The sequence below is a fragment of the Halichoeres trimaculatus genome, unplaced genomic scaffold (genome assembly GCF_033239565.1).
Source record: "Halichoeres trimaculatus isolate MK-OKI-2021-1 unplaced genomic scaffold, fHalTri1.1 fHalTri1_scaffold_20, whole genome shotgun sequence".
Taxonomy (NCBI): Eukaryota; Metazoa; Chordata; class Actinopteri; order Labriformes; family Labridae; genus Halichoeres; species Halichoeres trimaculatus.
Genome location: NW_027437198.1, coordinates 21,659,471 through 21,686,946, shown reverse-complemented (window position 1 = coordinate 21,686,946; position 27,476 = coordinate 21,659,471). Strand labels below are relative to the sequence as shown.

The window sequence follows — 27,476 nt, the reverse complement described above, 5'->3', positions numbered from 1 at the left end:
CTGCCTCCTACTCATCTCCTCTACAACGTAATGCCAACCTCTATACAACAGTTCTGTCCCCTCCCCCTGTCCCCTCCACCCCTCACTTGTCATCTGCTATGCTCAACTCCCAGCTCCGCAACGCTTCATATGTTTCACCCTTTCATGGACACCTTCCTTCCATGTCTCCTGCCCATCCTACACCTCAACAAGGACCAGTTAGTGGGACCTCATTTCTCTCTGGTGGACTGCAGACCTCCCAAATCCAGGGGTCAATGTTAAGGCTTCCAGGTGGTACTTTTGTGATGTCCAGAGGCCCTTCAGGGCCACCTGATGGTGGAGTTGGTGTCGCTGGTGGAGGGAGGATATCACCCTCTATGCTCTCAAATGCCCTACAAAACCCAAGTTTACGTCAGGCCACCTATCGACTACCTGATGGTTCACTGATCACCAGAACTGAAGTAGCTGAACCTTCTTCAAGCCAGTTACCTCATTCATCACCTATGCTATCCTCTGCCCTGCTTAATCCTAGTTTGCGACAAGCAACATACCGTTTACCTGATGGTACTCTTGTAACCAGGACAGAGGCCTCACCTGCACCCTCCCCTTCCTCACCCTTGCTTTCATCTGCACTGTTGAACCCAAATGTACGCAAGGCCACATACAGACTGCCAGATGGAACTTTAGTTACAAGAAATGAGCCACCACCTGAGCCTGTTGCTGCTTCCTCCTCTATGCTCTCCTCTGCTCTTCTGAACAGTAATGTTCGTAAGGCCTCTTACCGATTACCAGATGGATCATTTCTGTCCCAGCCAAGAGAGGAGACACAGGCTACCGAGAGTGCCCTTTCATCCCCAGGTCTATCAAGTGCCCTGATGAATGCTAACCTGCGTAAGGCAAAGTTTCAGCTCCCTGAAGGATCGTCATTATTTTCAAGGAACCAACCCCCAGCTGCCCCACCTGCCCCCTCTGGTCCTCTGCTTTCTGGTGCTATGCTGAACACAAATCTCCGTGGTGCCTCCTACAAACTGCCAAGCTCATCACTGCTGAGGCAGCCAGGTTCTGCTGATACCACAGAGTCACGTTCCCTTGACCTTTCTAATGCACTCCGCAACCAGAACCTTCGTTCAGCCTCCTACCGTTTGCCAGATGGAACGCTGACGGCCCGGCCTCAGCCTGAACAAGCACCCCGAACACTTGACTTATCAAATGCTTTATCAAAGAACCCAAACCTTCGTGGTGCAAAGTACCGTCTCCCTAATAGTAATGTCCTGATGAGGCCAGGTGCCCCCAGCACACCTGAACCACGCTCACTCAATCTCTCTGGTGCTCTCCAGAACACTCAACTTCGGGGCGCCTCTTTCCGCCTCCCCTCTTACGCTGTTGTATCACCCCAGGTCCAAGGAGCTGGACCACAACAGCACTGGGCACAAGGACCTGGGTCTGGGGGCTTGGGACTGCAGCAAGATGGGGATGTTTGGGGTGCAGAGAGAGTTCTTCCTCATGGCACGGTGCAGAATCTCAACAAGTGGTCCATGTATAGAGATGGGGAGTTGCTGGAACCCCAAATCCAGATGGGACAGGGGCAGGGGGGGCATGACCCAGGGGAGTGGAACCTCAGCAGGGAAGGGGAGCCAAAGGGCCAGTGGTTTGACAAGGTAATTTCATTGTTTAAAACGCCACTGATAGTCACTTTAATCAGATTCAAATCTATCAGTCTGTGAACCTTCTCCAGTAAAATAATCAGTCTTTATTTGAAACAGGTCATGTAAAATATGTGGAAAAGCTTACTTTTTCTAAGTTACTGTTGTACTGAAGCCAGAGTAAGCTATATGTGGAGCAGAACTATGAATATATTTCCAGCCATGTTGTGATTCACCTGCAAGTTCTTCTTTCCACTACACACCTTAGTTCACTTCACTAACAGGATGAACACTCTAGGAAGGGGCATTTGAAGCAAACATACTATTTCACAATTCATCGAAAGGTCACCACTCCTTTTGTGTGATGTTTTGCTTTGTGCGTAGTTATAGTTGTTGAACAGATGAAATCGACTCAATATCATCTCGAAAACCCAACAATGCTATTGCAAAAAGATGAACAAGCTAAAGAGGAATGGATGTGTCCTTTGGGCTCCTTCTGGTATGAACAGGAATTAAATCAGTGTGTGTGTGTATGTATGTGTCTGTGTGTGTGTGCATTCATCATAGATGTACTCAATCAGAAGCCTGCCCACAGTGACTTTCCGGGAACAACGAGAGGAAGATGGAGTGGAAGACATGACGCAGCTAGAGTAAGTAAAAACCACTGTAGATGATCTTTCAGGTCAAAATGCACATGTACCTGTACCTGTTTTTCTTGAGCGTTTTTGGCATTGTGCTTCTGTCCAGGGAAATGCATGAAGGAGTTGTTTTGCTGAACCTGAGGAGAAGATTTGAGAGGGAGCTGATCTATGTAGGTATAAAAGCCTCACTTTAATGAAACATGCTGAGTACAACCACACAGCTAACAATATCCTCTTTCCCTTGTTAAGACCTATATTGGTAGTATTCTGGTGTCGGTGAACCCTTACAAGATGTACAACATCTATGGGACGGACATGGTGCTGCTGTATAAGGGTCGTGCTCTGGGAGAAAACCCCCCGTAAGTTAAAAAAGATAAACATTTTCAGGAAATGGGAAAATAAAGAGCAAACACTAAAATTGTGGAGTACTTGCTGTACTAAAGTAACCTTTCTCTTTCAGACATTTGTTTGCCATAGCAAACGCTGCTTATTCAAAAATGATGGATGCCAAACACAACCAGGTCATAATAATCAGGTAGGAGGCTGACTGTTGACACCTCTCTGATGATCTCCACATGTCGTTGTTGTCAAAGTTAATATCAGAAGTCCTGCTCCTTGATTTCGGACAGAGTTTGTGCTCTCTGATTAAAAATGCTGGTTTTGAAAAGGCTGTTCATCAAACAACAAAGGTCACCAAACATGTTCGCGTGAGTACAACATAAGGCCCGGGGTTCAACAGTCATGACCTCGGCGTACAGGGTGTCCACAAACCTTCATGGACAGTCAGGTTTCCATCTCCAGTACCATCAGTGCTTGAAAATTCATGAGTCTCTGTCTGTCTGTGGTTTTCTTGAGACAGGGCCATCCTTCACTTCTTCCTTACTCCATCAGTTTGACGCAGGCGCCTCCCTCCATGTCAAAGCTGATCAGCTGGAGAGGCAGCACTCAGAGACCAACACGTTTACATTTCCTGCCCATGTTTGGTCTTCAGAACCATCTGTGGACAGCTGCTGCCAATATTATTTTTAATGCCTCTGGTTCATGTGCACAATTTCAAAGTTCAGGTTGTATCAAGGATTTAGTGTTAAAACAAAACAAACAGGTGTGGAAATATAAACAGGACCTGGACCACACATGGGCACATTTGGAAATGAATTTACACCAAACAGATGTAATACACAATAAAAAACAGACCCACACACTCCCACGCACTCAGGACAGTCAGGCCGTATTTGGAAGGAGACACCTGAAAGGAAAGCCCAACCAGGTCTGGGCCAGGAGCAGATTCTGTTTCAGGGTTGTGCGTGTGTGCCGAAGTGGAGGTGCACAGGTGTAAACCCCATGTGCATGTGTGAGTCAGTGAGTGCGTGTTGTGGGGTAACTGAGTTCTGGTGTACGGTGACCAGTAATGGCCTGGCTTTGAGGTATCCGGCCCGTGAGATGAAACCTTAAGCTGAAATGTGGTCAGGATGCTGGTGTCCCCGAAATTCACAGAGAAATAGGTACACGCATGAACTGTACATGTGGTGGTGAAGCAGAGTGTGTTTGGTGTCTAATGCAAACTGGCTCTCACACCACTTATTCAATTGAGGCAAACACCTAAGGAGCCTCGTTAGGAAAGTGAGAAGGATCGAATAATTAAGCAGCTGTGGGTAACGGTGCAGATAACACTTCTCTTTGGCTTTAGTGACCTTTCACTTTGCAAGTAACAGGATTTTCCACTGCTGAATTTTTCAGCTCAGGGATCATCACGAAGGAAGCAAAAACTGAACTTCCTTTGGTGTCCACAGGGGGCAGACTCCAACAGCAAGTCACACCCGAAAAACTGTATGAAACATGGACGTATTCTCCGCAATTTCACCCGTCTGAAACTGTTGTCGGACGCTGCCATTGGATATGGTGCAAACTTTGAGCTTCCTTTCTAACAGCTTTAGGGCTCCCGTCAGTCACGTGATCTAAGCTGTGTCTCTGATTGGACAGTCATATGATCCTAATTTCTTCTTATCTGCTGAGTGAGAAAAAATTTGGTTTCTGGTCTTTCTGGAGCCAGCCTCAAGTGGATTCTTAATAAAAAGCAACTCTAAGCAGCACTTCAGCACAGGCTTCATTGTCCTTAACTGGGTGTTGCCCCTTGGCCAAACCCCATTAGGGCCTGTAATAAATGTTCATTTTTCCTGCAGAGTGAAACGTGTTCACAGCCTGGTTCAAGAAGCGGCTTGGGTCTTCTGACCCTGACATATTAGCTCCAAGTGTAGTGCCTCAGTTGCTTCTGATGCTTTGTGTGTGTGTGTTACTGTGTTTCAGTGGAGAGAGTGGATCAGGAAAAACAGAGGCCACCAAGCTAGTCCTTCGCTACTTAGCAGCAATTCATCACAGATCCAACATATCACAGCAGGTGTGTAAATACAAGTCCGACACACTCATGAAAACACTTAAACACACACATGTTCCTGTTTTAAAGCTCATTAACACTTTGTGTGTGTTTTTCCTTCTCTGTGTCTCTGCTGGCTCCTCTCGGCTGCAGATCGAGGTAGTGGGACTATTTGTATGACTTGTGCTTTGTGTAGTGTTTCCTTTCTGCTGGCCCTTCTTCATAAATGATCTGCGTTGCATTAAAGGGCACATTGCAGGTTAAAGACAACTGCTAAGAAATTGACAGGAAAATAACTTAAGAATAATACCTTGAAAGAAATTCCTAAATTAAGAAACTACAAGGTCTCCTGGAGACGTTTAAGTATGAGTTTTTATTCTTCTGCGTAAAAAACAGCTTTTGAACGTGACGTCACAATCAGGAGTCCTGCTGCTTCTGCCTTTGTCTAACATTAATAAACATGGATCAGACTGTCACTTCTGTCACTAAAGAGGAGGAAAATCTGTATTCCTATCCATATTATGGTCCTCATGGTTATAATTATGAGCCCGTTAGGAAAGATGGAGACTGGGAACAGGGCAGGATTAAGAGGTGTCCCGGTAAGAGAGCGCTGTTAGCGAGTGATACGTAGCCTAATGGTGTGTTCACATCAACATATTTAAAGTTTGAAATCAGATACACTGACTTCAAAAATAAGTGGTACGTGTAAGAGCTGATCATAAAGCAACGTGCTTTGAGCTGTCATGATGGAGCCCATAGAGAGAAAGACAGAAAGGCCTATCCACTGATCTAGAGTCAAATTTTCTGACTTAGCTAAACGAATTACTGCACAAAAGCTAAGTCACCAAGTCTGAAAAAGTGGACTTGATGTCCTGTTAAGCTAGTATTTCTGCATCCATCCATCCAAATGCATATGAATCATCTTAATGAATGGTCAAATTAGATAATACTTTTGAAGAAACACAATAAACACGACCCGAAATGCTCGATCTCGTTGATGACAACCTGTTACTCACATTGACCCAAAGCATAGTAAAGGAATGTGAGTCTCTTTGGTTACGTCAAATGACACAATGCTGAAAAAGAGCTTTTAAATTAGCTAAACCGAAAACAGCCACTTCTTCCTCTAAATTTGAGCCTTTTTGGTTGAATTACACACAAAATCAATGATTGACTTATTTTACTGCCATTATCAGACCATTTTAAATGTTAATCTACAAAAAAATTTAACCTGCAATGTGCCTTTTAATACGACCGGAAACTTGATTTTAATCGCCATCTGCCATAAGAATATCTTGAGACAAAATATTTCACCAGCTCAGCTTCTATTCAGGGTAAAGTTAGAGTCTTAGTGTCTCAGCTATTGCCGTTGTGTCTTCGAGATGTTTCCAGTCAAGATGAATTTGTAAGATGATGAAAGAGGTGATCATCGGTGTGTTTTCATGTCTGATAGATACTCGAGGCAGCTCCTCTGCTGGAATCTTTTGGAAATGCCAAAACTGTTCGAAATGACAACTCCAGTCGCTTTGGGAAATACATGGAGGTCTTTCTGGAGGAGTGAGTATGAAAGAAAGACACCACAGCTCCTCTTACAGCTCCTTACACTGCTCCTTTATCCCTTTAATCTGTGGTTTGTAAATAAGTTTGTATTTCTTATATTTCCACTTTGCTGCTTCTGTGTCTGTGCAGTGGTGTGATCAGTGGTGCCATAACCTCTCAGTATCTGCTGGAAAAGTCACGGATTGTCTTCCAGGTGACACACACTCACACACACACACTCACACACAGTTCCTCTATCTCCTCCTCTTCTGTACGTGAAGTCTGTTTCTACCTCTTCAGGCCAAAGATGAGAGGAACTATCACATCTTCTACGAGATGTTGGCGGGTCTGCCCTCACAGCAGAGACAGGCTTTCTATCTTCAGGAAGCTGAGACCTACTATTACCTCAATCAGGTAGACCACACGCTGCAGCACATCCATCAGGTTGGTACGCATTGAGGAGGCGCTCTGAACTCTCCTGTGTCCTTTGTTTCTGTCTACAGGGAGGGGATTGTGGGATAACGGGGAAGAATGATGCAGAGGACTTCCTGCGTCTGCGCGCTGCCATGGAGATCCTTCACTTCACTCCTGAAGACCAGTCGGCCATCTTTAGAGTTCTTTCTTCTATCCTGCACCTCGGCAACGTTTACTTCCAGAGATATGAGGTGCTGCTCCAAATCTGTCTGTCTTTGTGGTTAATTTGATGTGTCAGATTGGGGAGAATGACTGTCTTCTTCTCTTCTTCTCTTTTTCTGCTCGCACTGCAGGCCGATGGCCAGGAGGTGGCGTCAGTGGTGAGCGCTCAGGAGATCAGGGTGGTTGCAGAGCTGTTGCAGATCTCCCCAGAGGGACTCCAAAAAGCCATCACCTACAAAGTGACAGTCAGTATCAGGGTAACATGAGAGAGAGAGACCATGACGCAGTAAAATACAGGTTTAAACTTTCTGTCTTTACTACAGGAGACAATGAGGGACAAAATTTACACACCTCTGAGTGTGGAGAGTGCAGTCGATGCCAGGTGAAGACAAAAACTACACATTTCTGAAAGAGAAACTTCTGTTAGAGATTTAACACATTTTAAATCTATTGTGTTTTTAATCACGTCCCGATCTGTCTCCGACCCACAGAGATGCTGTTGCCAAGATCCTTTACTCGCTGCTCTTTCATTGGCTAACAGAGAGGATCAACGCTCAGGTGTATCCCCGCCAACACACCGTCTCCATCTCCATCCTGGACATTTATGGATTCGAGGTAAACGTGAAGACATTAGGGATGGAACGGTTCACAAAATCCATGGTTCGGTTCCTATCACAGTTTTTGGTTTGTTTTTGTGTTCATTTTTGTAATTTTTAACACCTTTATTTTCACCATATACCCTAATAATCCACTATTAACAGATTATTTTTAATCAATTATCCCAGTCATGAAAAAACTGAAAGAATGAGGCTGTTTCTTGTTTGAAACATAATTAAAGCAGAGTCATTGCTAGTTCCAACCATGGACTGTAAAAAAAATGTTACCATCTTTGCTCGGCTTGAAGTGAGGTTGCCACAAAAACTGCTCCCCCTGCTGACTGGCTGCAGTATAGGTTTAAAAATCTGGCTTTCCAGTCATTCCAGATGGGCTGTGGTCAAACTTTAAAAATTAATACACCTGGTAGAAATGTCTCTTATGTCTGATTGTTGTGGTGATTTGAAGAGATTATTTGGCTGCCTTGTATTCAAGTCCTCTTTTATCTGAAAAGTTTTGTTTTTATTAGTTGTAAAAGGTTAAAAACAAGGTTTGACATCACGTTTGAAAATGATTGACAGCTGACGTTATTGTGTATTTTTTTCGGGGATTGTAAAATATGTCAGGAGGTAGAGTCAAGAAGTGATCAGAAAAAAATATATATATTTTTGTCACTCGGCTCTACTCAGATTATCCCAGAATCCCTCACAGTCTCTACTGCGCAGACTCTGGCTGCCAATGGCGACGCCTGTGACGGGGTATTTTGGCTTCAAACCGTACAATGGGAAATTGCGGAGCCACACTGTCCACTCTATATACAGTTTATGGTTTCATCATGCCAAGTCCTCAGTAAGGAAAGTCCCTATTGGCTGTCCCAGAAATCACTAAAAGTCACTAAATGACGCTGCTGTCTAATTTGTATAATAACCTATTTGCATGTAATTGTCATGGACTCTGTAGGAAAGAGAAGTAATGTAGGAGAGACAGAAAGCAGGTAAAACACAACATCATAAATAAGTTTGGAACTACAAATGAACTTTCTTCTGTCCATTCTTACTTTTTTTTGAAGTCTAAATATCAACCCTCCTCGCCAAAAAGTCACAAAAATTGTTGTCTTTAAAAAAACTTGCCATAGCCGTCTGAAATCTTATCTCAAGTGCTACCAGACAGCAGAACGACTCAACGCCACAGGTACACCTTCTAACTCTGTCTTCTCCGCTCGTCATGTCAACACACACGCCTTCCTACAACTGTTTCGCTGTATCCTTCACCTTGTGTTACGCATGCGTGTAATCGGAGCTACATACTCGCTTCAAACTGAGCTGAAACATGACGAAAAAAGAAAAACACCAACTAAACAGAGCATAAACGTCTCGTTGTTTTTTCATAAACCGTTCCACCCCTCGTGGACATATGTGTTAGTTTCATGCATCCTCACTAGTTCCGTGTCTTTATGCTTTCGTGTGTGTGTTTTTGTTAGGACCTGGCCTTCAACAGCTTTGAGCAGCTTTGCATAAACTATGCCAACGAATACCTGCAGTTCTTCTTCAACAGGATTGTTTTCAGGGAGGAGCAGGTGAGGCACACCTGGATGGATCTCCAGTTTCTCATTCAAACACTTCAAACATGTGACATATGAAGACAGTCCATTTTAATGCATGTGTTTGGGCTCAGGAGGAGTACAGCAGGGAGCAGATCCCCTGGCAGGACATCCCATTCAGTGACAACCAGCCCTGCATCGACCTCATAGCCGCTAAGCCTCATGGGATACTGAGGATTCTGGATGACCAGAGCTGTTTCCCTCAGGTGAAGCAGGAGTTAGCTGAGCTTTTATTCTCAGAAAAAATGACTGAACATGTCACTCAGAGTCTGCTGCTTTTCACCAGGCGACTGACCACACCTTCCTCCAGAAGTGTCACTATCACCACGGCAACAGCCCACTGTATCAGAAGCCAAAGATGCCCCTGCCAGAGTTCACCATCAAGCACTTTGCAGGCCGAGTTACCTACCAGGTGAGCAGCCTCTGATCTTCTGTTTAAACCTGCTGATGGTTTTCCTGACCCTAACCCGGAACGAATTATTTAACAATATCAACACTGCAGGTTTACAAGTTCCTCGACAAAAACTATGACCAGGTGCGTCAGGACGTCCTGGACCTCTTCATCCAGAGCAAGAACAAGGTTAGAGCAGAGCAGCATCCTTACATCTGAGGTTCTGCTGCATCCACCTTATAGGTACGATTAAAAATATGTGTCTGTCTGTCCAGATGGTATCAAACCTCTTCCTGCTCCATGCAGAGGTCACAGGTCAGCAGAGAGGAGGTCACATGAGGAAAAGCAGCACAGTCACCAGAAAGTACCAAGCTCCCACCGTCAGTAACCGGTTCCAACAGTCCCTGCTGGAGCTGGTGGAGAAGATGGAGAGGTGAAGATCAGAGAGCTGGAGTTAAGTGTTGGAAATATCTGTTTCTATCAGAGAAGGATGAGCTCATGTTTTTTCCGTTTCAGGTGCAACCCTTTCTTCGTGCGCTGCATCAAGCCAAACAACATGAAGGTAGAGTCCCTCTTTCAGAAGTCGTTAAGTCCCAGTTTATCAAACCTCCTCATGTGTTTGTCTGCATTCAGCAACCAGGAGTGTTTGAGGAGGAGCTGGTCAGTAACCAGCTGAGGCACTCGGGAGTCCTGGAGACCATCAGGATCCGCAGAGAGGGGTTTCCTGTCAGAATGCCTTTCTACGTGTTTCTGTTCAGGTGATGCACACAGAGCTGCAGCTATTTTTGATTCCCTCTGAAGGAAGGTGACATGTGTGTGACTGTGTTTCATCCTCAGGTACAAATCTCTGGTTGGTTTACGAGAGCCTCCAGCAGCCAGTGGAGATAACTGTGTGATAATGCTGAGCAAACTGTGTCCTCTGAGACCTGGAACTTTCCACGTGGGCGTCACTAAGGTGAGCTCCTCCCTTCATTTCTGTTTATAAACGATCTGCACTTGTTCAAGCTGACTTTTATCTGTGTGTTTTCTGCAGCTCTTTCTGAAGGAGGACGTCTACCAGCTACTGGAGTGCAAACGGGAGCGCACCCGTCAGCTGGCTGCTCTCACCCTGCAGCGCTACACCCGCATGTTCTTCGTCAGGAAACGATTCGTGACTTTCCGCAACAGGATCATCCGTCTGCAGGCGCAGTGCAGAGGCTTCCTCACCAGGTCAGACGAAGCGATTTCAAACCCCTGACACACTGGAAAACTTTGCACCTGAGCTCAAAGACACTCAGCTTAAAGAAAAATACACGACAGGACGCAGAAGTCTGAAAATCTGCTTCAGGATGATTGGATCATTATGTTACTGTGTCTTTCTGATTTTGCGCTTCTTTGATTCCTCCATGTCTCCTCAGGAAGCGTTACGTCAAAATGAGAGAAAGTCTGGTTCGTTTTCGCTCTCTGGTCCACATGTACGTCAACCGCAAGCGATACATCAAGGTACATGGTGATCAACCCGTGCAGCCACTACGCACGTCTCCTCATTGAGTCTCTGGTTTCTCATCCTGTTTTCTCTTAACTGATTAAAAGGTGTTCAGTGTTTGTTCTTTGGTCTGTCCCCAGATGAAGTTTGAAGCCCAGAGGAGAGCTGAGGAGGAGAGGAAGAGGAGAGAAATGGTCAGAGAGAAGTTCAAACAGTAACACAAGAGGTTAAACTGATTGTTTGAGTCATGATGAGGAAAATAAAGCAGTGAACTTTTCAGGAGCTGACCAGGAGGGAGGTGGTGAATGTCACACACCTGGTGATCCCTGCAGAGCTCGGCGCCTTACTGCAGTCAGCAGGAGGTCTGTGGACGTCTGCTTCACAATAATATTCGCGCATGTGATGACTGATGCACCCAGCAGCTGATCTTCAATATGTCTCATCTTACTTACTGCATGAGCTGATTATAAATCATAAAGTGCTCCTTCAGCACGTCTCCTGATTGATGGTCTTCCTCTCCTTGTCTTCCTGCAGTCAGGAGGGAGCTGCACTCTGACTGTTTGGCTCTGCTTCAGGCTCCTCACATCCAAGAGCAGACTCAGCTCACGCTGCCTCTGGACATCAACAACTACCCCTTCTACCGCTTCGTACAGGTCTACTTCAGGGTGAGACCAGCTGAGCTGAGTCCTGTTTTAGTGTTTCATTCTCTCTGAAAGGTGAATGAAGATCTGTGCTGCTCGTATAAGACCCTGTATCTGCTCTGTCTCTGCAGGAACCAAAGCTGGGGATGCTGACGGCCCCTCTGGACTCACCTCTGACCCGGGTGGAGGAGGACCTGAGGGGAGAAGCTCTGGAGCTCTTCAACATGGCAGGCCAACTTCACTCATGAATCTTTAAAAATAATAGATCACACTGTTTTATCATGGATGTTTCCTCTCAGGTGCTGCGGTTCATGGGAGACCCACACCTGAATGGGGCCCAGGAGAACATGTTTGGGAACTACATCATCCAGAGAGGCCTTTCGTCTCCAGGTTTAAGAGACGAGATCCTGGCTCAGGTGGTGAACCAGGTGTGGAGGAACGTGAACTCTGAGAACGCTGAGCGGGGCTGGCTGCTCCTGCTGGGCTGCGTCTGCAGCTTTGCTCCGTCCTCAAAGATGGATAAATATCTGCTGAAGTGAGATTTTATCTGTTATCATCTCCTGAAAGTTCCTGTCAGTGTCTCAGAGGAGCCTCAGTTCTTTTTTGCTCTCCACAGGTTTGTTTCCGACCATGCCCCTGCTGGCTGCCAGGCGCTGCTACAACACAGACTCATCCAAGCCAATCAGAAGACACAGCTCAGCTCAGGCTCCGCCCCTGAGACTGCTCGGACCTATCCTCTGTCTCTGCTGGAGTGGACAGCCAATAGGAAGAAGGCTAACATGGTGCTACAGGTTCACTGTTTCGATGGTGAGAGTTGATTTCAAGTTTTTTTTAGTTTTTTTTCCAATGAAAATGAAAAATAACATAGATTTATGAAAATACCAAAAAGATGCAATTAGAGATTTATCTGAGCTCTGCAGGGTTAAAGTGAAGAGCTACTGCCTCTATCTTTAAGAGCTTAGACACTCTGTCCACTACCATCACTTCCAATAAAACTATTAAAACAAGTTTCGGAAAATAAAATGTGCTTCGATAAAAGGCCAGAAACCCTGCCTGTAAAGTAGGGATGTCCTGATATTTCATTTTCAGTTCCGATACGATACTGATACTGCAGCATTGAGTATTGGCCGATACTGATATTAATCTGATACGATATCAGCTTTAAACATTCATACTTTTATTACTTATTTTGTAGTATGTCTGTCATGTTAGAAAAGGCTTGATTAAGTGATATTATTCAAACAAAGAACAGTAGTCAGCAACAGTAGGTATGAGGAAAAACTGACCCATTTATTATTTACCAATGGTTAACAGAAACTGCTTATATTGGAGATTTTAAATGCATTCCGATACGATACCAATACTTATTTTTTGCTGATATCGGACCAATATCTGATATCAATATCGGACTGGGACTCCTCTACTCTAAAGGCCAAAGGTCATAGCCCTGAAAGAAAGAGGTTGTAAAGTGTTTTTCTTTCTCTCTCTGTGCAGGTGGGTCGTTCCTGTGCCCAGTTCACTGCTGGACCAGTGGAGAGGATGTAGCGGGACACATACTCCGCCACAGGTGCTCATTAGTTCCTGCATCAAAACTGAAGACCAGGTCTGCCCAGGGTGTCCAGGCATCCTTGAAAAGTCTTAATATGTCTTAAATTCATTAAAAATGTCATATTCTAGTCTTAAATACCTCAGAGGTTATACATTTTTTTTTGAGGCAGGTCTAGTTAATGTTATAATTTTTTTTTTTTTATGTAGGCCGCAGTTGGAACTTTTGGATCCACTACGTGAAGTCCACCCTTTGTTCGGGACTTTTATTGTGGTAGCACGCATCAGCGTGCACTGCCAGTCCTGTTTGGGCTTTTACTTTTGGCTCTGGTGTGCAATTTATTTACCTGACCTAAGAAAGGAGTACCAGAGAATATCAATCTGTGACATATGGAAGCCTGTTTCTGCCAGTTAAAAAATATAATTAATAGAAAAAGTTCAAATTATGAGATAAAAAGTTCAAATTATGAGATAAAAAGTTCAAATTATGAGATAAAAAGTCAAACTTATGAGATACAAAGTCAAAATTATGAGATAATTACTTTACTTTCGGCTCTGGTGTGCAATTTATTTACCTGACCTAAGAAAGGAGTACCAGAGAATATCAATCTGTGACATATGGAAGCATGGTCCGCTGGTTAAAATAATGTAAATAAAAGAAAAAGTTCAAATAATGAGATAAAGAGTCATAACTATGAGATGAAACTTCATAATTGTGAGATAAAAATTCATAATTATGAGATAAAAAGTAACAATTTATCTGCATACTAACTAACCAGTCTGAGACTATGGGTAAGTGCAAATTTATTGAGAGATGGCTGCAGTATGTCTGTTTGGACTGCAACACAGAGGGATCCCCCAACCATCACCTTTACTTATAGTGTTTTCAGCCTTATATTTCATTCAAGGTGGCATTAAAAAGTCTTAGAAAGTCTTAAATTTGACTCAGTGAAACCTGCAGTCACCCTTCTGCCCTTTCAGCTCACCTCTCTCCTCTTGTTTCCAGGGGAGTGTCAGACTGGTGGAGGGGGAGCTCAGTCCTGATGAAGGAGCACGGTCAGTGGGTTGAGTTAGCCGGTCATGACTATGTGATGGACTTGATCGCAGACCTGGAGCTTCCCACCGACTTCCCCAAGCAGAAGAGCTACTTCATCATCAGCAGCGACGACCCGGCGAGGGTCCGAGCCAACGCCAGCCTGTCAGTGAGGCGGACTTCACAGATGTGTGTTCACAGAGACGTAAAGCTGAGCTCGTTTCTGATGAACTAACTCGGCTCTCTTCTTCTCAGGGCTTTGTTTGGCAGTGGGTTTGACTCGGATGAGGAGCTTCCTCTTAGCGGCAGACCGGCCTATAGTCTGCCTGACTCCGACGGTTACTTCAGTCACGGTATCAAGCTTCTGGAACATTCCCTCTTCTCTTCTTTTACCATATAATCCATTAAATAACACTCTGTCTGCTGTCTCTGTGTGTCCCGTAGAGTCTGATGCTTTCAGCGACAGCCAGACTCAGAGGGGAATGGACCGGTACCTGGACAGCCTGTTTGACCCTGTGCTTTCAGACAGCAGCACAGTGAGTACTGATGCTGCTTACGGACATGTTTCCTCATGTTAAAAGCTGATCAGATGAGTGGAGGGAGTGAAAAAGTCTTTCTGTTGCGCTGAAGTGCAGCAAAGCGTCCCCTCACCTCTACCTGAACCACCTGATCCTCTGCCTGACTGTGCGTGAGCGGGCGTGCTGATGGACGGATGGAGCATGTGATCCTCTGCCTCTGTTAGTGTATGAATGGAGGAGACAGGAGGCATGATTAGGTTACTGAGTGACCTACCGTAACTGTCAGGAGAGACAGGCAGGAAACATTAACGCAGTAACACATCGTCCTGATATTAGCATCACGGTTATATATTTTCAGCATTATTGAAGAAAAAAGGAAAGAGCAGGACCTCACAGAGAGGATCCAGGATGACTTGGAGGTTTGCTGAGGCTCAGATCTGAGTCTCTGTAGATTTCCTCTGCACCTTTGTTTCCCCTCCTGTATTTACGGTGCTTCCTGCAGAGTATTTAGTTCCTGCAGCTCTCATGAGCCTCTTTCAGAGAGTCTTCATCAAACTTTACTCACAAACCCTTCATGCTCCTCAGACTCTGCTACGGTCCCTCCTTTTCTCAGACTGCTTCTCCATCTGTTTCTGTTTCACCACCAGGACATGGAGAAGTCTGGGAGTTTATCAGCCAGGATGAAGGGAGGAGGGGGTGTAGGCATCGCAGGAGGAGGAAGAGGAGAAGGAGGGAATCAGACGACCTCGGGGCGGCCTTATCCACCAGGAATCCATCCAGGAGGTAAAAATAAACCCTGAAATGAGAGTGTGTCACCTGTAAGTGCAGAGCTTTTAGATTTCCCCTGTAGATTTGTTTACAACCCTTTTCTCTTCTTCTCTGCTTTAATATTTTTGGTTGATTTCTTCTTTGCTTTCTTTCTGCTCCCCTGTCTTTTCTCTCCCTCGCTCCACATTCATAAATAATTCATTTAAATTCTCAGCATTAGTTTGAGTTTGATGAATCGTTCTGCCCTCTTTCTCTTTTAAAGCTTCCACTGTTTGCAGGAAAATGTGAAATACTTTGGGATTGTTCTGAAAACATCACGACCTTGATGGTTTGTGAGATCTGGTTTAAGTAAACGCTGCAGCCCTAATAAAAAGTATACGTCTATGCGATGAAACTAGAGAGAGAAGTTGGAGCTGTTACCTTAAAGAAGCTGATTGTCAGTGCATTTTGTCAAAGGGTGGAGGCTAAGCACCGAGCAGTGTAAAGGTTCAGGTGTACAGGTCACCTGCGTTAATCTGTCGCTCAGGGGCTGTAATGAGCAGTCTGAACTCATCCATAATGCAGAGACAGCCATTCACTGTAACCACAGATGACTCCTCTCCTCTCTATAGGGAGCTGCCTCTTTCTCTGTCTGCCTCCTGACACACACACACACACACACAAACACACATGTACACTCACCGGCCACTTTATTAGCTACACCTTGCTAGTACTGTGTTGGACCCCCTTTTTCCTTCGTGGCATAGATTCAACAAGATCCTGGAAACATTCTTCAGAGAGTTTGGTCCATATTGACATGATAGCATCACACAGTTGCTGCAGATTTGTCAGCTGAACATCCATGATGAGAATCTCCCGTTCCACCACATCCCAAAGGTGCTCTATTGGATTGAGATCTGGGGACTGTGGAGGACATTTGAGTACAGGGAACTCATTGTCATGTTGAAGAAAGCAGTCTGAGATGATTCCAGCTTTATGACATGGAGCGTTATCCTGCTGGAAGTAGCCATCAGAAGATGGGTACACTGTGCTCATAAAGGGATGGACATGGTCAGCAACAATACTCAGGTAGGCTGTGGACTTTAAACCATGCTCAGTTGGTACTAAGGGGCCCAAAGTGAGCCAAGAAAATATCCCCCACATCATTACACCAGCAGCAGCAGCCTGAACTGTTGATACAAGGCAGGATGGATCCATGCTTTCATGTTGTCGAGGCCAAATTCTGACCCTACCATCCGAATGTGGAGCAGAAATCCAGACTCATCAGACCAGGCAACATTTTTCCAATCTTCTATTGTCCAGTTTTGGTGTTGCTGTGTGAATTGTAGCCTCAGTTTCCTGTTCTTAGCTGATAGGAGGGTCACCGGTGTGGTCTTCTGCTGCTGTAGCCCATTTGCCTCAAGGTTGGACGTGTTGTGTGTTCAGAGATGCTCTTCTGCAGACCTCGGTTATTTGAGTTGACGTAGGAAAACGCTGCAAATGAAACAAGAAAAAACTTTCTAGAAAATTTGCTTGAAACTAGAATAATGTCTTAATACAAGTAACTTTTCTCTTGTTCCATTGATTTTTTTTACCTTGTTGCAAGAAATTCAGACCTCATTTTAGTCTTTAAATGACTTGAAACAACAAAAAAACACTTGACAAGAGTTCAGTTTTTTTGGAGTGTACTTCATGTTATTGTCAGTGAAGTATAACTTCTGCTGGAAACTGGATATTCTGTAAAGTACTGGTTAGTTTATTCACCTGCACCCAGGATAAGGAAGCCTTTAGCATCCTGTTAGCTTCCTTGCTCCTAACTCTCATCCTGCTTCCTGCCTAAAGCTGTACCAGTACTCCCAGTGGCAGGAGGGATGATGCCACCAATCCCTACAATGCCAATCCCCTCCCATCACCATCACCAAGAACAGCAACAACAGCAGGAACCTCAGCAACAGGCGCAACAACAGGCGCAGCACCAACAATACCACCAGTACAACCGTCCTCAGCAGCCGTACCAGCACCAGAGCTCCTCCAGCAGCCCTGCTGTGGCACCTCCTCCATCCCCTGTCCGCTCTCCTCCCACTGAGAGAGATGTTAGCGTAGCTCCTCTCGTTACCCAGGTCCCTGGTCTGCCAGGGGCCCCCACACATGCTGCCTCACCTGTGGTTCAAGGCTTACCTGTGATGATAGGTACCATCTGCCCTGTGTGTGAGAGTTTCAGCATGTTTGGCCTGAACTGTTGGCGTGATGGAGTTCAGATAAATCAGATTTAGAAATAGATTAATTTTTAACATTTTAACAGCGTGGGTTTTTTTGTGTTTGTGTGGTTTGATGCTCCTCAGAGTGATTTCACCCTTTATCTACGTCAGATTTCACCTGTACAGTCCAGCATCTGTGTTTAACGCTTTGTGTTTTTCCAGGGCCGGAGCAGGCAGTACTGACTCAGCAGCAGCAGGCCATCATCAACCAGCAGGCCATCATTCTGGTACGCCTCATGTCTTTGGTTCGTTTTTAAAGAGGTCCTGGTCATCCTTCAGTTTTTCCTTCAGATCTGAGCTCCCGTGTGTTACAGGCCCAGCAGATGACCATGCAGGCCATCGCCATCCAGCAGCAGATGTTGTCCTCTTTCCCTCCTGTTGCTCCAGCCCCACAGTCTCCACCTTCACAGCATCTTCATCACACCCACCAGCGCTCCCACATGTCCAGCCCGGTGAGTGAACACACACATTTAACACACGCACACATGTTTAAACAGATCTCCTGAGCTCTCCTCTGTTTCCTTGCAGACCAAAGACAGCGAGGAGCTTTCGTACAAGCCTGCTGCTGCTGTCCAGAGAAAAACCAGTAAAACCAGTATGTTTCTAAACCATCATCAATCAGACAGAAGCTCCAGTTAAACCAGCAGCTGTTGATGTAATTAAGAGTCTAATTCCAGGTCCAACCCGTGGGCCCCTGCATGAGGAGGTGGTCAGATCCTCCCCGAGTAACGCTGAGCGCATCGATCCCAGCCATGACATCAAAGACATCATCAAACAGCACCAGCCCGCCTCTACAACCACGTCAGCTGGAGCCTCTGCACAACGGTTAGTCTGCACGGCGACACGAGTACAACAATCAGACTTTCAGACGCTTTATCCACCTGTCTCTGTGCCTCTAAACCTGTGTGTGTGTGTGTGTGTGTGTTTGTGTAGAAGGGGTGACAACAAAATGTTTGCAAAGAAGCCAGACCCACATGATGAAGCAATGGAGATCCTCAAAGACCAGATGGCAAACCCACCTCAGCCGGTAGCCCCTGACCCCACATTTACCACACACACTTAAACCAAAATTGTGAATGATGAAAATAAACTGATCTTTGTTTCAGACTCAAAGAAAACCTCAATCATTCCAGCGTAAAGACGATGGCGGACTGAAGTCCTCCAAAACCATCAGGTCACATCCTGCTGGGCCAACGGGCTCCAACATAAACCCCGCCCCTCCTCCAGGTGACTGTGTCACATGACTCTACAATCAGAAAGAGTGATGCTCTTCACACACTCACAGATAAAATGACGTGTTTGTGGTTTCTCAGTCTCCAGAGAGCTGCCGGTGGAGGAGGAGGTGATTCAGACTCAGCTCCACAGCAGAACCAGTGATGAGTACTACACGTACTCCAACGTGCCCTGGAAACTGTACATGAGGAAGGAGGTGATTCACTCTAACAGTTCTACAGTTTTATTTAGCAGATGCTTTTGTCCAAAGCAATGTACAACACAAGCAAGAATTCAGACAGAAGGAAAACCTGTAACTAGTGCTGAAAATTCACTTAGAGCTGAGACTGAGACTTTCTGGCTCATTCTACCCCTGAGGACAAAGAGGAGAAGGGTCAGATTAAGGGCCTAAGTGTTCCCTGAACAGATGAGTTTTCAGACATCTCTTAAAGTAGAAAGGGACTCTGTGGATCATATAGAGTTAGGTAATTCGTTCCACCATTTGGGCACAACAGAGGAGAAGAGTCTGGCTAGTGATTCAGAGCGGTGCTGGGCCGGGAGCACCAGGTGTCCTTTACAAGCAGAGCGTAGTGGGACAGAAGGAGTGTAGACCTGGATGAGGGATCCCGGGTAGGCAGGAGCCGTTCTTGTCAATGTTTTGCAAGCCAGAAGAAGAGCTTTGACTCTGATTGGAGCTGCTACTAGAAGCCAGTGAAGAGAGATTAACTGCGGAGTGACGTGCTGTTTTGGGCTGGTTAAAGACCAGACGTGCTGCTGCATTCTGGGTAATCTGCAGAGATTTAAATGTACACGCAGGGAGGCCTGCTAGGAGGGAATTGCAGTAGTCGATGCGTGAAATCACAAGGGCCTGTACCAGAAGCTGTGTGGCCTGTTGTGTCAGGTAGGGTCTGGTCCTTCTGATGTTATAGAGGGCATATCGACAAGATCAAGCAATCGAGGCCACATGAACCATAAAGGTCAGCTGGTCATCGATCATGACACCCAGATTTCTGGCAGTTTGTGGCACAAGTTGATTGGAGTCAAGCAGGACACTGATCTGTGGTTGAACCGAGGGACAAGCAGGAAGGACAATGAGCTTGGTTTTGGACAGATTTATCCATTTGGAGACATTAGCCAGACACGCTGATATCTGGGCCGAGACAGTTGTGTCATCAGGCAGAGAGCTGCACTAAGTGAGGTAGTGTATAAAAAGAAGAAGAGTAGGGGACCAAGCACTGAACCCTGGGGTACCCCTGTCGATATGACATGATATGTGACATTGTGAAGCCATGTAACAGACACACATTTTTTATAAAACTGCTCAGTGATGCACTGAGCATCATTTAACAGCCTCATAATGATTTATATTGTCCAGTTTTATGATCAAAACCCAAAACATGTCTGTATGATTGTTTTCAGGTTTTCTACCCAAAAGAAACCGTCAACAATCCACTGATCCTGGACCTGATTTTCAGACAGGTTGAGTGATTCACGTTTTGGGATGCTTTATTAAAACTGAATATGAAATGATGAATTATTTTTTCTTTATGATCCTGGGTTTTCCTCGTACATTAGCACATGCTAACTTCTTCCCCTCCTGCAGGTTGTTCATGACACTTTCTCCGAGGCCTGCATCCGCATCACGCAGGAGGAGAGGCAGCAGATGAAAGCTTTCTTTGGTAAGACAAATTTCACTCTGATGGATCATCGCTGGTTTTATTTTATCCAGGAGGTTTGATGCTTGAACTTCTTTCATCAGCTGAGAATAAGGTGGATCAGGTTTCAGGGACACACGACGAGAATGTGAAGAAGAAAGTCGCAGCCATTGCCAGAGACTCGTGGGAGATTTACTTCTCCCGCCTCTTCCCTGCGTCTGTGAGTCCTCCTCTTCTCTTATAACAGAGTGAAAGTGCTGGTCCGCCATCTTTAATGTGTGTTTTTATTCCAGGGCAGTGTGGGAACAGGAGTCCAGGTGCTGTCTGTGTCTCATAAAGGCATTAAGCTGCTGAAGATGGTCAGAAGCAGCTCGACAGCTTCAGATTACTTCAGAGTGCTGAGGCCTTACAGGTGAGTGTGTGAGCTGTAAGGTAAGCTCTACCTGCTTGTAGTTTATTCTCTTAATGCTCTTTTCTGTGTGTGTGACTCTCCGTGCAGCTACTCGGACATCCTCTTTGTGTCCATCCCGTCTAAAAACATGCTGGAGTTCAACCTGACCAACGAGAAGCTGATCCTCTTCTCAGCTAAGGCGCCGCAGGTCAAACACATGATCGACCACTTCCTCACAGAGCTCAAGAAGGTCAGGCAGTGTCTCTGTGGGGTCTGGGTCTAGGTCTGCCTGAGGTGGATTTGTTTTCTGGAGTTCTCAGTTTGATATGTCAAAGTGTAACTGCTCACGTCTCCGTCAGGACTCAGAGCACGTGGTGGCGGTGAGGAACTACATCACTGAGGACAGGAGTCACCTCAGCTTCCACAAGGGCGACATCATCAGACTGCAGCTCATGGACGGGCTGGAGGCTGGTGAGACACACACACAGAAACACACACCAACACACACTAACACACTCAAATGCACTATGACAAACTCAAACACGCACTAACACACACACAGAAACACACACAGACACACTTAGGCACACAGAAACACGCTTACACACACAAACAAGCACAAACAAAACATACAACACACTAGCACACTCAAACATCAAGAACACAAACTAACACACACACCAAAAACACAATGACACACACAAAACAAAACACACTCAAACACTCATTAACACACATGTGTACACACAGACACAAACCAAAAACACACCACCACACACTAACACACATTAAAACACACTCATACACTAAAAACACACTGACACACACACACACACACCAAACAGAAACACACTGACACACTCATGTGCACACAAACACAAAACAAAAACACACTCAAACACACACTAATTTACACTAACAGAAACACACTCAGACACACTCAAAAACACACTTACACACACACTTAACCAATCAAACACACACTAACTCACACAAACGCACACATACAATCTAAGACACACACACAAATCACACAAAACAAGCACTAACAAACACCAACACACTCAAAAATACACCACCATACACAAACACAATGAAGCACACACATCTGAACAGACTTACACACACTAACAAACACAAATACACCTAAACAAACACTAACACACAAAAACAAACTAACAAAAAGTAACAAAAAAACACTCACACAGACAAACAAAATCACACTCAACACTATCAAAAACCAAAAACACACACAGACACTTACTGACACAACACACTCAAACACTAAAACACACAATAACACATACAAACAGACACAAACACAGATAACACAAAAACAAACACCAACACACTAACACACAAAAACGCACACCGTCATACACAAACACACTGAAGCACACACACTAACACGCAAGAACGAACTAACACAAAGTAACACAGAAACACACACACAGACACACAAAAACACCACACTCAAAGTCACACAAACACAGTTTAACACACTTGCACACTCAAACACACACACACACATGCTTAAACACAAACTTAACATTCACATCAGCTTGCTGTTGTCTGCTTCTGTCAAAGGTTTACGGTGTTGTTTGTCTCGCTTTGTGGCTGTTTGTGTGTGTGTGTGTGTGTTCAGGCAAACATTACGGCTGCATAGTGAGGAAGAAGGTCATGCTGCTGGAGGAGATAAAGAGAGACACCCCTGAGTTTGGTGGGTTTGGATCCATCACTTGTGTGTGTGTGTGTGTGTGTTTTCTTTTGCCAGCTTTAGCTTCTGTGTTCCCTCAATGAGTTCTTTGCTGATATGAGATGAGAGAAATGAGATGCAGCAAAATGAGGAGATGAAATTTGTTCGTGGTGTTTTGAAGGCTGGCGTTTTGGGGCTGTTTACGGGAAATCCGGCGTGTTTCCCTGTGACTACGTTCGTCCCGTGGCTGCTCCAGACTTCCTGGTTCTCCCTCCGGAGCGAACGGAGCCCAGAGACCGACAGGGACGAGTGGCTGCGTCTGCTGCTGTCGCTGTGGCTCTGGGCTCAGCCGTGGCTGCCCATGAGCTTGACCTCTCCATGGAGGTATAGAGCTAGAAGTCTAACCTCAACTTCACAAACAGCTTTGTTAGCTCTGTAGCTTGTAATGGCTGTGCCTGTGTGTGTATCAGGTGGTTAATGAGATGTACGGAGATGGTGTGAGTGTGGAGCTGGAGGATCTGCCGGTGCACAGCAGCCAGTACAACATGGTGGAGTTTGCCAAGAAATACTTCAGAGAGGCTCAGAGGAACAGAGGGTTTGTGTCACATTCACAGATAGATTAATACCAGGGTTCAGGTAAATAAACTGCATCTATTTGCCACTTTTTTTCTCTCATCATACTCATTTTACCTACAGAGAGCAGAAAGCCAAAAAGGGGAAGGAGGGCAGAGATCCTGCTGACATGGTGAAATTCTCAAAGGTAGAGCAGCATTAAAGAATAACAACATATTTCTGTATTGTGAGAATGCACAAACACACTTTGAATTCTTGTAAAATGAATTTTCTGTTCACCTGTCACTTTCCAAGCCTCTCAGATCCTCACTGATGTCTGTTCTGTTTTGTTCTGATATGGTTCTTCCTTTGTTTGGTGCTTCTCTCTGAAGTCTCCGATCCACGAGTCTCTGATCGACTTCTCTGACAGCGGCATGAACAGAGTGGCTGCTGACATCTTTTTAGGTGAGTGGAGAGGGAAAAGAAATTATGATAGAGAGGCTGTGGATGGGTTTTGAATCATGTCACACGGTGTTGAAGCAGAGCTGTTGTTGTTTTTCCAGCTATAATGAAGTTCATGGGAGACTTTGCAATGAAAGGTCAGACTGAACAGGACCTGGTGTCCACCATACTGAAGGTATCAAAACACACACAGCAGTGAGACATGAAAGCTTTATCAGAGCTCAGTAATTCAGTGTTCTCCTCTGAATCCCCTTGTGGATCTAGTTAAGTGGCGACCACGGTCTGATGAAAGATGAAGCCTACTGTCAGGTGATGAAGCAAGTGACCACCAACACCAGCTCCAAACCGTAAGACCCCACCTCACGCTATCACGCTACATCCTGGTCAGGGCTGGTGTGACCACAGAGAGGCGTCAGTGTGTGTCTGTGTGTGTGTTTATGCAGAGACAGCTGTCAGCGAGGATGGAGGCTGCTCTACATCCTGACCGCCGTCCACCGCTGCTCTGATGTCATGAAGCCGTTTCTGTTGAAGTTCCTGCAGGACGCCTGTGAGAGCCCTGGGATGCAGTACCAAGGTAAGTCAGACACCTGTAACACCTCACTCCTGTCGTTCCAGTTAATGCTGATCTAAGTGCTCCCCCTGTTTACAGGTATTGCTAAGGCGTGTGAGCAGAACCTGAGGAGAACTTTTCAATTTGGCGGACGCACGCAGTATCCTAACAGCATGGAGCTCAAAGCTATGCTGGTTAGCTTCTTCACACACATACAGACGCTTTTTTTCGTATCTCTACTTTGTTTTAGTTACGGAGTCTCACTCTGCCCCATGTTTGTGTCAATCTTTGATTAAACGCTCTAAATGTTTATTTTCAGGCTGGACGGAGCTCGAAGAGACAGCTGTTTCTGCTGCCAGGTGGGATCGAAAGGCACCTGAAAATCAAGACGTGCTCTGTGAGTGTCATCCTCTGTGCAGAAACCTGCTTTCAAATAAAACAGAGCCGAGTGTCAGTGCCTGTCTTTTTTTAATATGAAACTTAGCAAGAAATTAGAGGTTCATATCTGCACCCGACCCAGGGGCAGCATTACGGGTAGGCCCAAGGGTCCTAGGCCCACCCTTAACTTTCCTTATAATTTTTATATATTTTTTAAAAAGAGCATGGTAAAATTTTGCCACTTCATTTTTGTTTTGTTTGCGTTAGATGCTCTATCTTTGTAAAAATGAGCCAAATTTGGAAAAAAATAAAGTTATGAAACATTCATCTTCATGTGAACGGGATCAGAACATTATTTTGGGAGACTTTTTATTTATTTTATTTAACTGTGGTTAATGTCCTTGCTCTTACAGCTTATTATGCAAAAAATGCAAATTTAAGGTGAAAACACTAATCAAATCTGTTTCAAAACCACACATAGAAACATCAGTATATTGTTTGTCAGTCATTTTTATTATTTAAATTAATCATCTACTAACTTTTGTAACTTAAGGCCCAGCCAAAATCTGTCTAGCCCACCCAGAACTGAAATCCTTGCACCACGCCTGATCTGACCCTGACTTCATCCTATGATCTGTGCACCAAGAAAGCCTCCATACATGATATTTCCAAAAATTAAAATGCACAAACAGACTGCAAAGCTAAAACATGTCTTATGTATGCTTCATGAAAAACCTCAATCCAGGGTTTTCTTTGAAATATTTTACTGACAATCTCAACAAGGATAAAAACAAACCTCGACCAATCAGAGGCCAGAGTTCACTAAAGTATTGTGATGAATTGGTTTCAGGTTGCTCTGGATGTCATCGAGGAGCTTTGCTATGAGATGGGCCTTCACAGGATGGAGGCTTTGGATGAATACGCCGTCTTTCTGGTCACTCACAGAGGTAAAACTCCTCTCCATGAGCTTTAACACCAGAGAAAAACAGATTAACATTGCACTGTGTCTTCTTTGTACAGGTCAGAACGTGCGTCCTCTGAACAAGCGTGAGTACATCCTGGACATCGCTACAGAGGCGGAGCCAGTGGATGCAAACTACAGTCTGTGGTTCAGGAGAGTCATCTGGAGCCTGCCTCTCAAACTCGACAACGAACTCTACGTCACCATGCACTATAACCAGGTCAGACTACCACTCACATTTGTCTATAACTGAGTATTTGTTGCAGCTTTTCACGATTTATCACTGAACAGACACAGTTACATTTAACTGTTCACCTCTCACGTCTTTGTTCAGGTGTTGCCAGACTACCTGAAGGCCCTACTGAGTCTGGTTCCTCAGGGAAAAGCCAGTGATCAGCATCTGCAGCAGATTGCTAGACTGGCTGCCTTACAGCACCGTGCCAAGGACACCATTTACCTGCCCACCATGTAAGGAGACTGACCTGCAGCGTTCACAGAGCTGCTTTAATGAGCAGTCCAGGTATCATGTGCTTGCTCTTTCTGTTTTCAGCCGGGAGGTGCAGGAGTGTGTCCCCCCGCCGTTCTACGGGAAGCAGGGTTCACAGCCGTGGCTTAACATGACGACTCAACACATGCAGCATGTCCAGCCTTTAAACCCCCACCAGGCCCGTGCACAGTTCCTTGGTAAGATTATAAATACTATAAATGTGCATGCTATTCATGTTGTCTTTAGACAACATGAACAGAAAAATTAGGAGTGACATTAAAAACAACATGAACTATTCCAAGCCGCACTGACTCCAACATCACTTCTCCCTCAGGTCTGGTCAGTGCCTTCCCCATGTTCGGCTCTTCTTTCTTCTACATCCAGAGCTGCAGCTCCTCCTCCATCCAGGCACCCTGCATCCTGGCTGTGAATCTGAACGGACTGCACTTCCTCAACAAAGATACCCATGTAAGTCCCAGATACAAAAACACACATGCAGCAAATGCACTGAATTATAGATCTGTGTGTCGTAATGTGTTTATGTCAAAGCTATCATCAGCTGTTTGGAATAAAAGATTTGTCTCCCTCTGCTGGTGGTCCTCTTTGGATATGCAGGTATTATGTGTTAAATTTTCTTTCTGTGTGTCTGTTTATGTGTGTGTGTGTGTGTGTGTGTGTGTGTGTGTGTGTGCAGGAAGCCATGGTGCGTTTCCCTCTTAAGGAGGTCCAGTCAACTCGCACCCAGAGGCCAACTTCAGGCTCCAGTTACCCGTATGTAGAGATCATGATTGGAGACCTGCTTAACCAACGCATCACACAGCTGCAGCTGGAGCAGGTGTGTATTCATGTGTGTGTGTGACACAGAATAATTATTTTTATTCATATAAGTTTATCCCACTTTACCTACTGTTTCTGTGCACGTGTGTGTTTTGCAGGGTCTGGAGTTGTGCCGAGTCATTGCCATGCACATGGAGAACTTGTTGTCCGTCAGAGAAAAGAGACTCACTTTACCACCCAGTGAAATCACCCTCCTATGATGTTCATATGTATCACTCATGCTCTGTATCTACCTCTGTGTGAAAACAGAACATCTGATCTGTAAAGCTTTTGATTGTTTGATAGGATGTGGATGAATGTGGATGATGCTGAAGACTTGAAGTCTGTAACTTTATACACTTCTTTGATTGTTTGGTTCATAGGTTGGGATTTGATGTTAAAAAAAAAACTTTAAATCCCAGTTCCCCACAGCCAAAGTTAGGATTAATAAACTATTTTCAATCCAAAGCCCCAAACTTAAATATATATTTTACTCTGCACAGAGGCTCAAGTTCAAGAGGGAGATGAATAACCAACCATATCTTTTAGCTCATATATTCAGACAAGGCTCACATGCAGAAGCTGTTACAATTTCAATTCAAGTAAGAGGAAAATAATACAAATAAGGGAAAAATAATTATTTTACCTTCAGTCTGAGAAGTGACATCGCCGAAGGCCACAACATTGAACTCTTTGCACTATTAAATGTGAATAT

General features: G+C 45.0%; 1 protein-coding gene across 1 annotated transcript; it reads left to right on the top strand.

Moving 5' to 3' along the window:
• The first annotated feature begins 1,520 nt into the window (after positions 1–1,520).
• myo15aa (myosin XVAa) lies at positions 1,521–27,476 on the top strand. Its single transcript, XM_074697399.1, has 64 exons — positions 1,521–1,637; positions 2,190–2,272; positions 2,370–2,433; positions 2,513–2,622; positions 2,724–2,798; positions 4,568–4,658; positions 6,088–6,191; positions 6,324–6,387; positions 6,474–6,587; positions 6,677–6,838; positions 6,941–7,054; positions 7,133–7,191; positions 7,301–7,424; positions 8,884–8,979; positions 9,078–9,209; positions 9,290–9,415; positions 9,506–9,583; positions 9,670–9,827; positions 9,911–9,956; positions 10,028–10,152; positions 10,232–10,349; positions 10,428–10,603; positions 10,792–10,876; positions 11,000–11,053; positions 11,140–11,221; positions 11,394–11,524; positions 11,632–11,727; positions 11,800–12,035; positions 12,117–12,307; positions 12,995–13,067; positions 14,052–14,243; positions 14,334–14,431; positions 14,523–14,614; positions 15,244–15,379; positions 17,764–17,828; positions 17,916–18,053; positions 18,130–18,196; positions 18,279–18,426; positions 18,535–18,628; positions 18,708–18,828; positions 18,915–19,030; positions 20,233–20,292; positions 20,417–20,492; positions 20,573–20,688; positions 20,762–20,880; positions 20,968–21,109; positions 21,219–21,330; positions 22,505–22,579; positions 22,737–22,939; positions 23,026–23,150; positions 23,252–23,315; positions 23,500–23,572; positions 23,671–23,744; positions 23,834–23,916; positions 24,013–24,143; positions 24,219–24,313; positions 24,439–24,516; positions 25,348–25,444; positions 25,518–25,678; positions 25,793–25,926; positions 26,009–26,142; positions 26,280–26,413; positions 26,640–26,780; positions 26,881–27,476. The coding sequence occupies exons 1-64, from the start codon at positions 1,554–1,556 to the stop codon at positions 26,980–26,982; spliced, it is 7,047 nt and encodes a 2,348-aa protein (XP_074553500.1). The 5' UTR covers positions 1,521–1,553; the 3' UTR covers positions 26,983–27,476.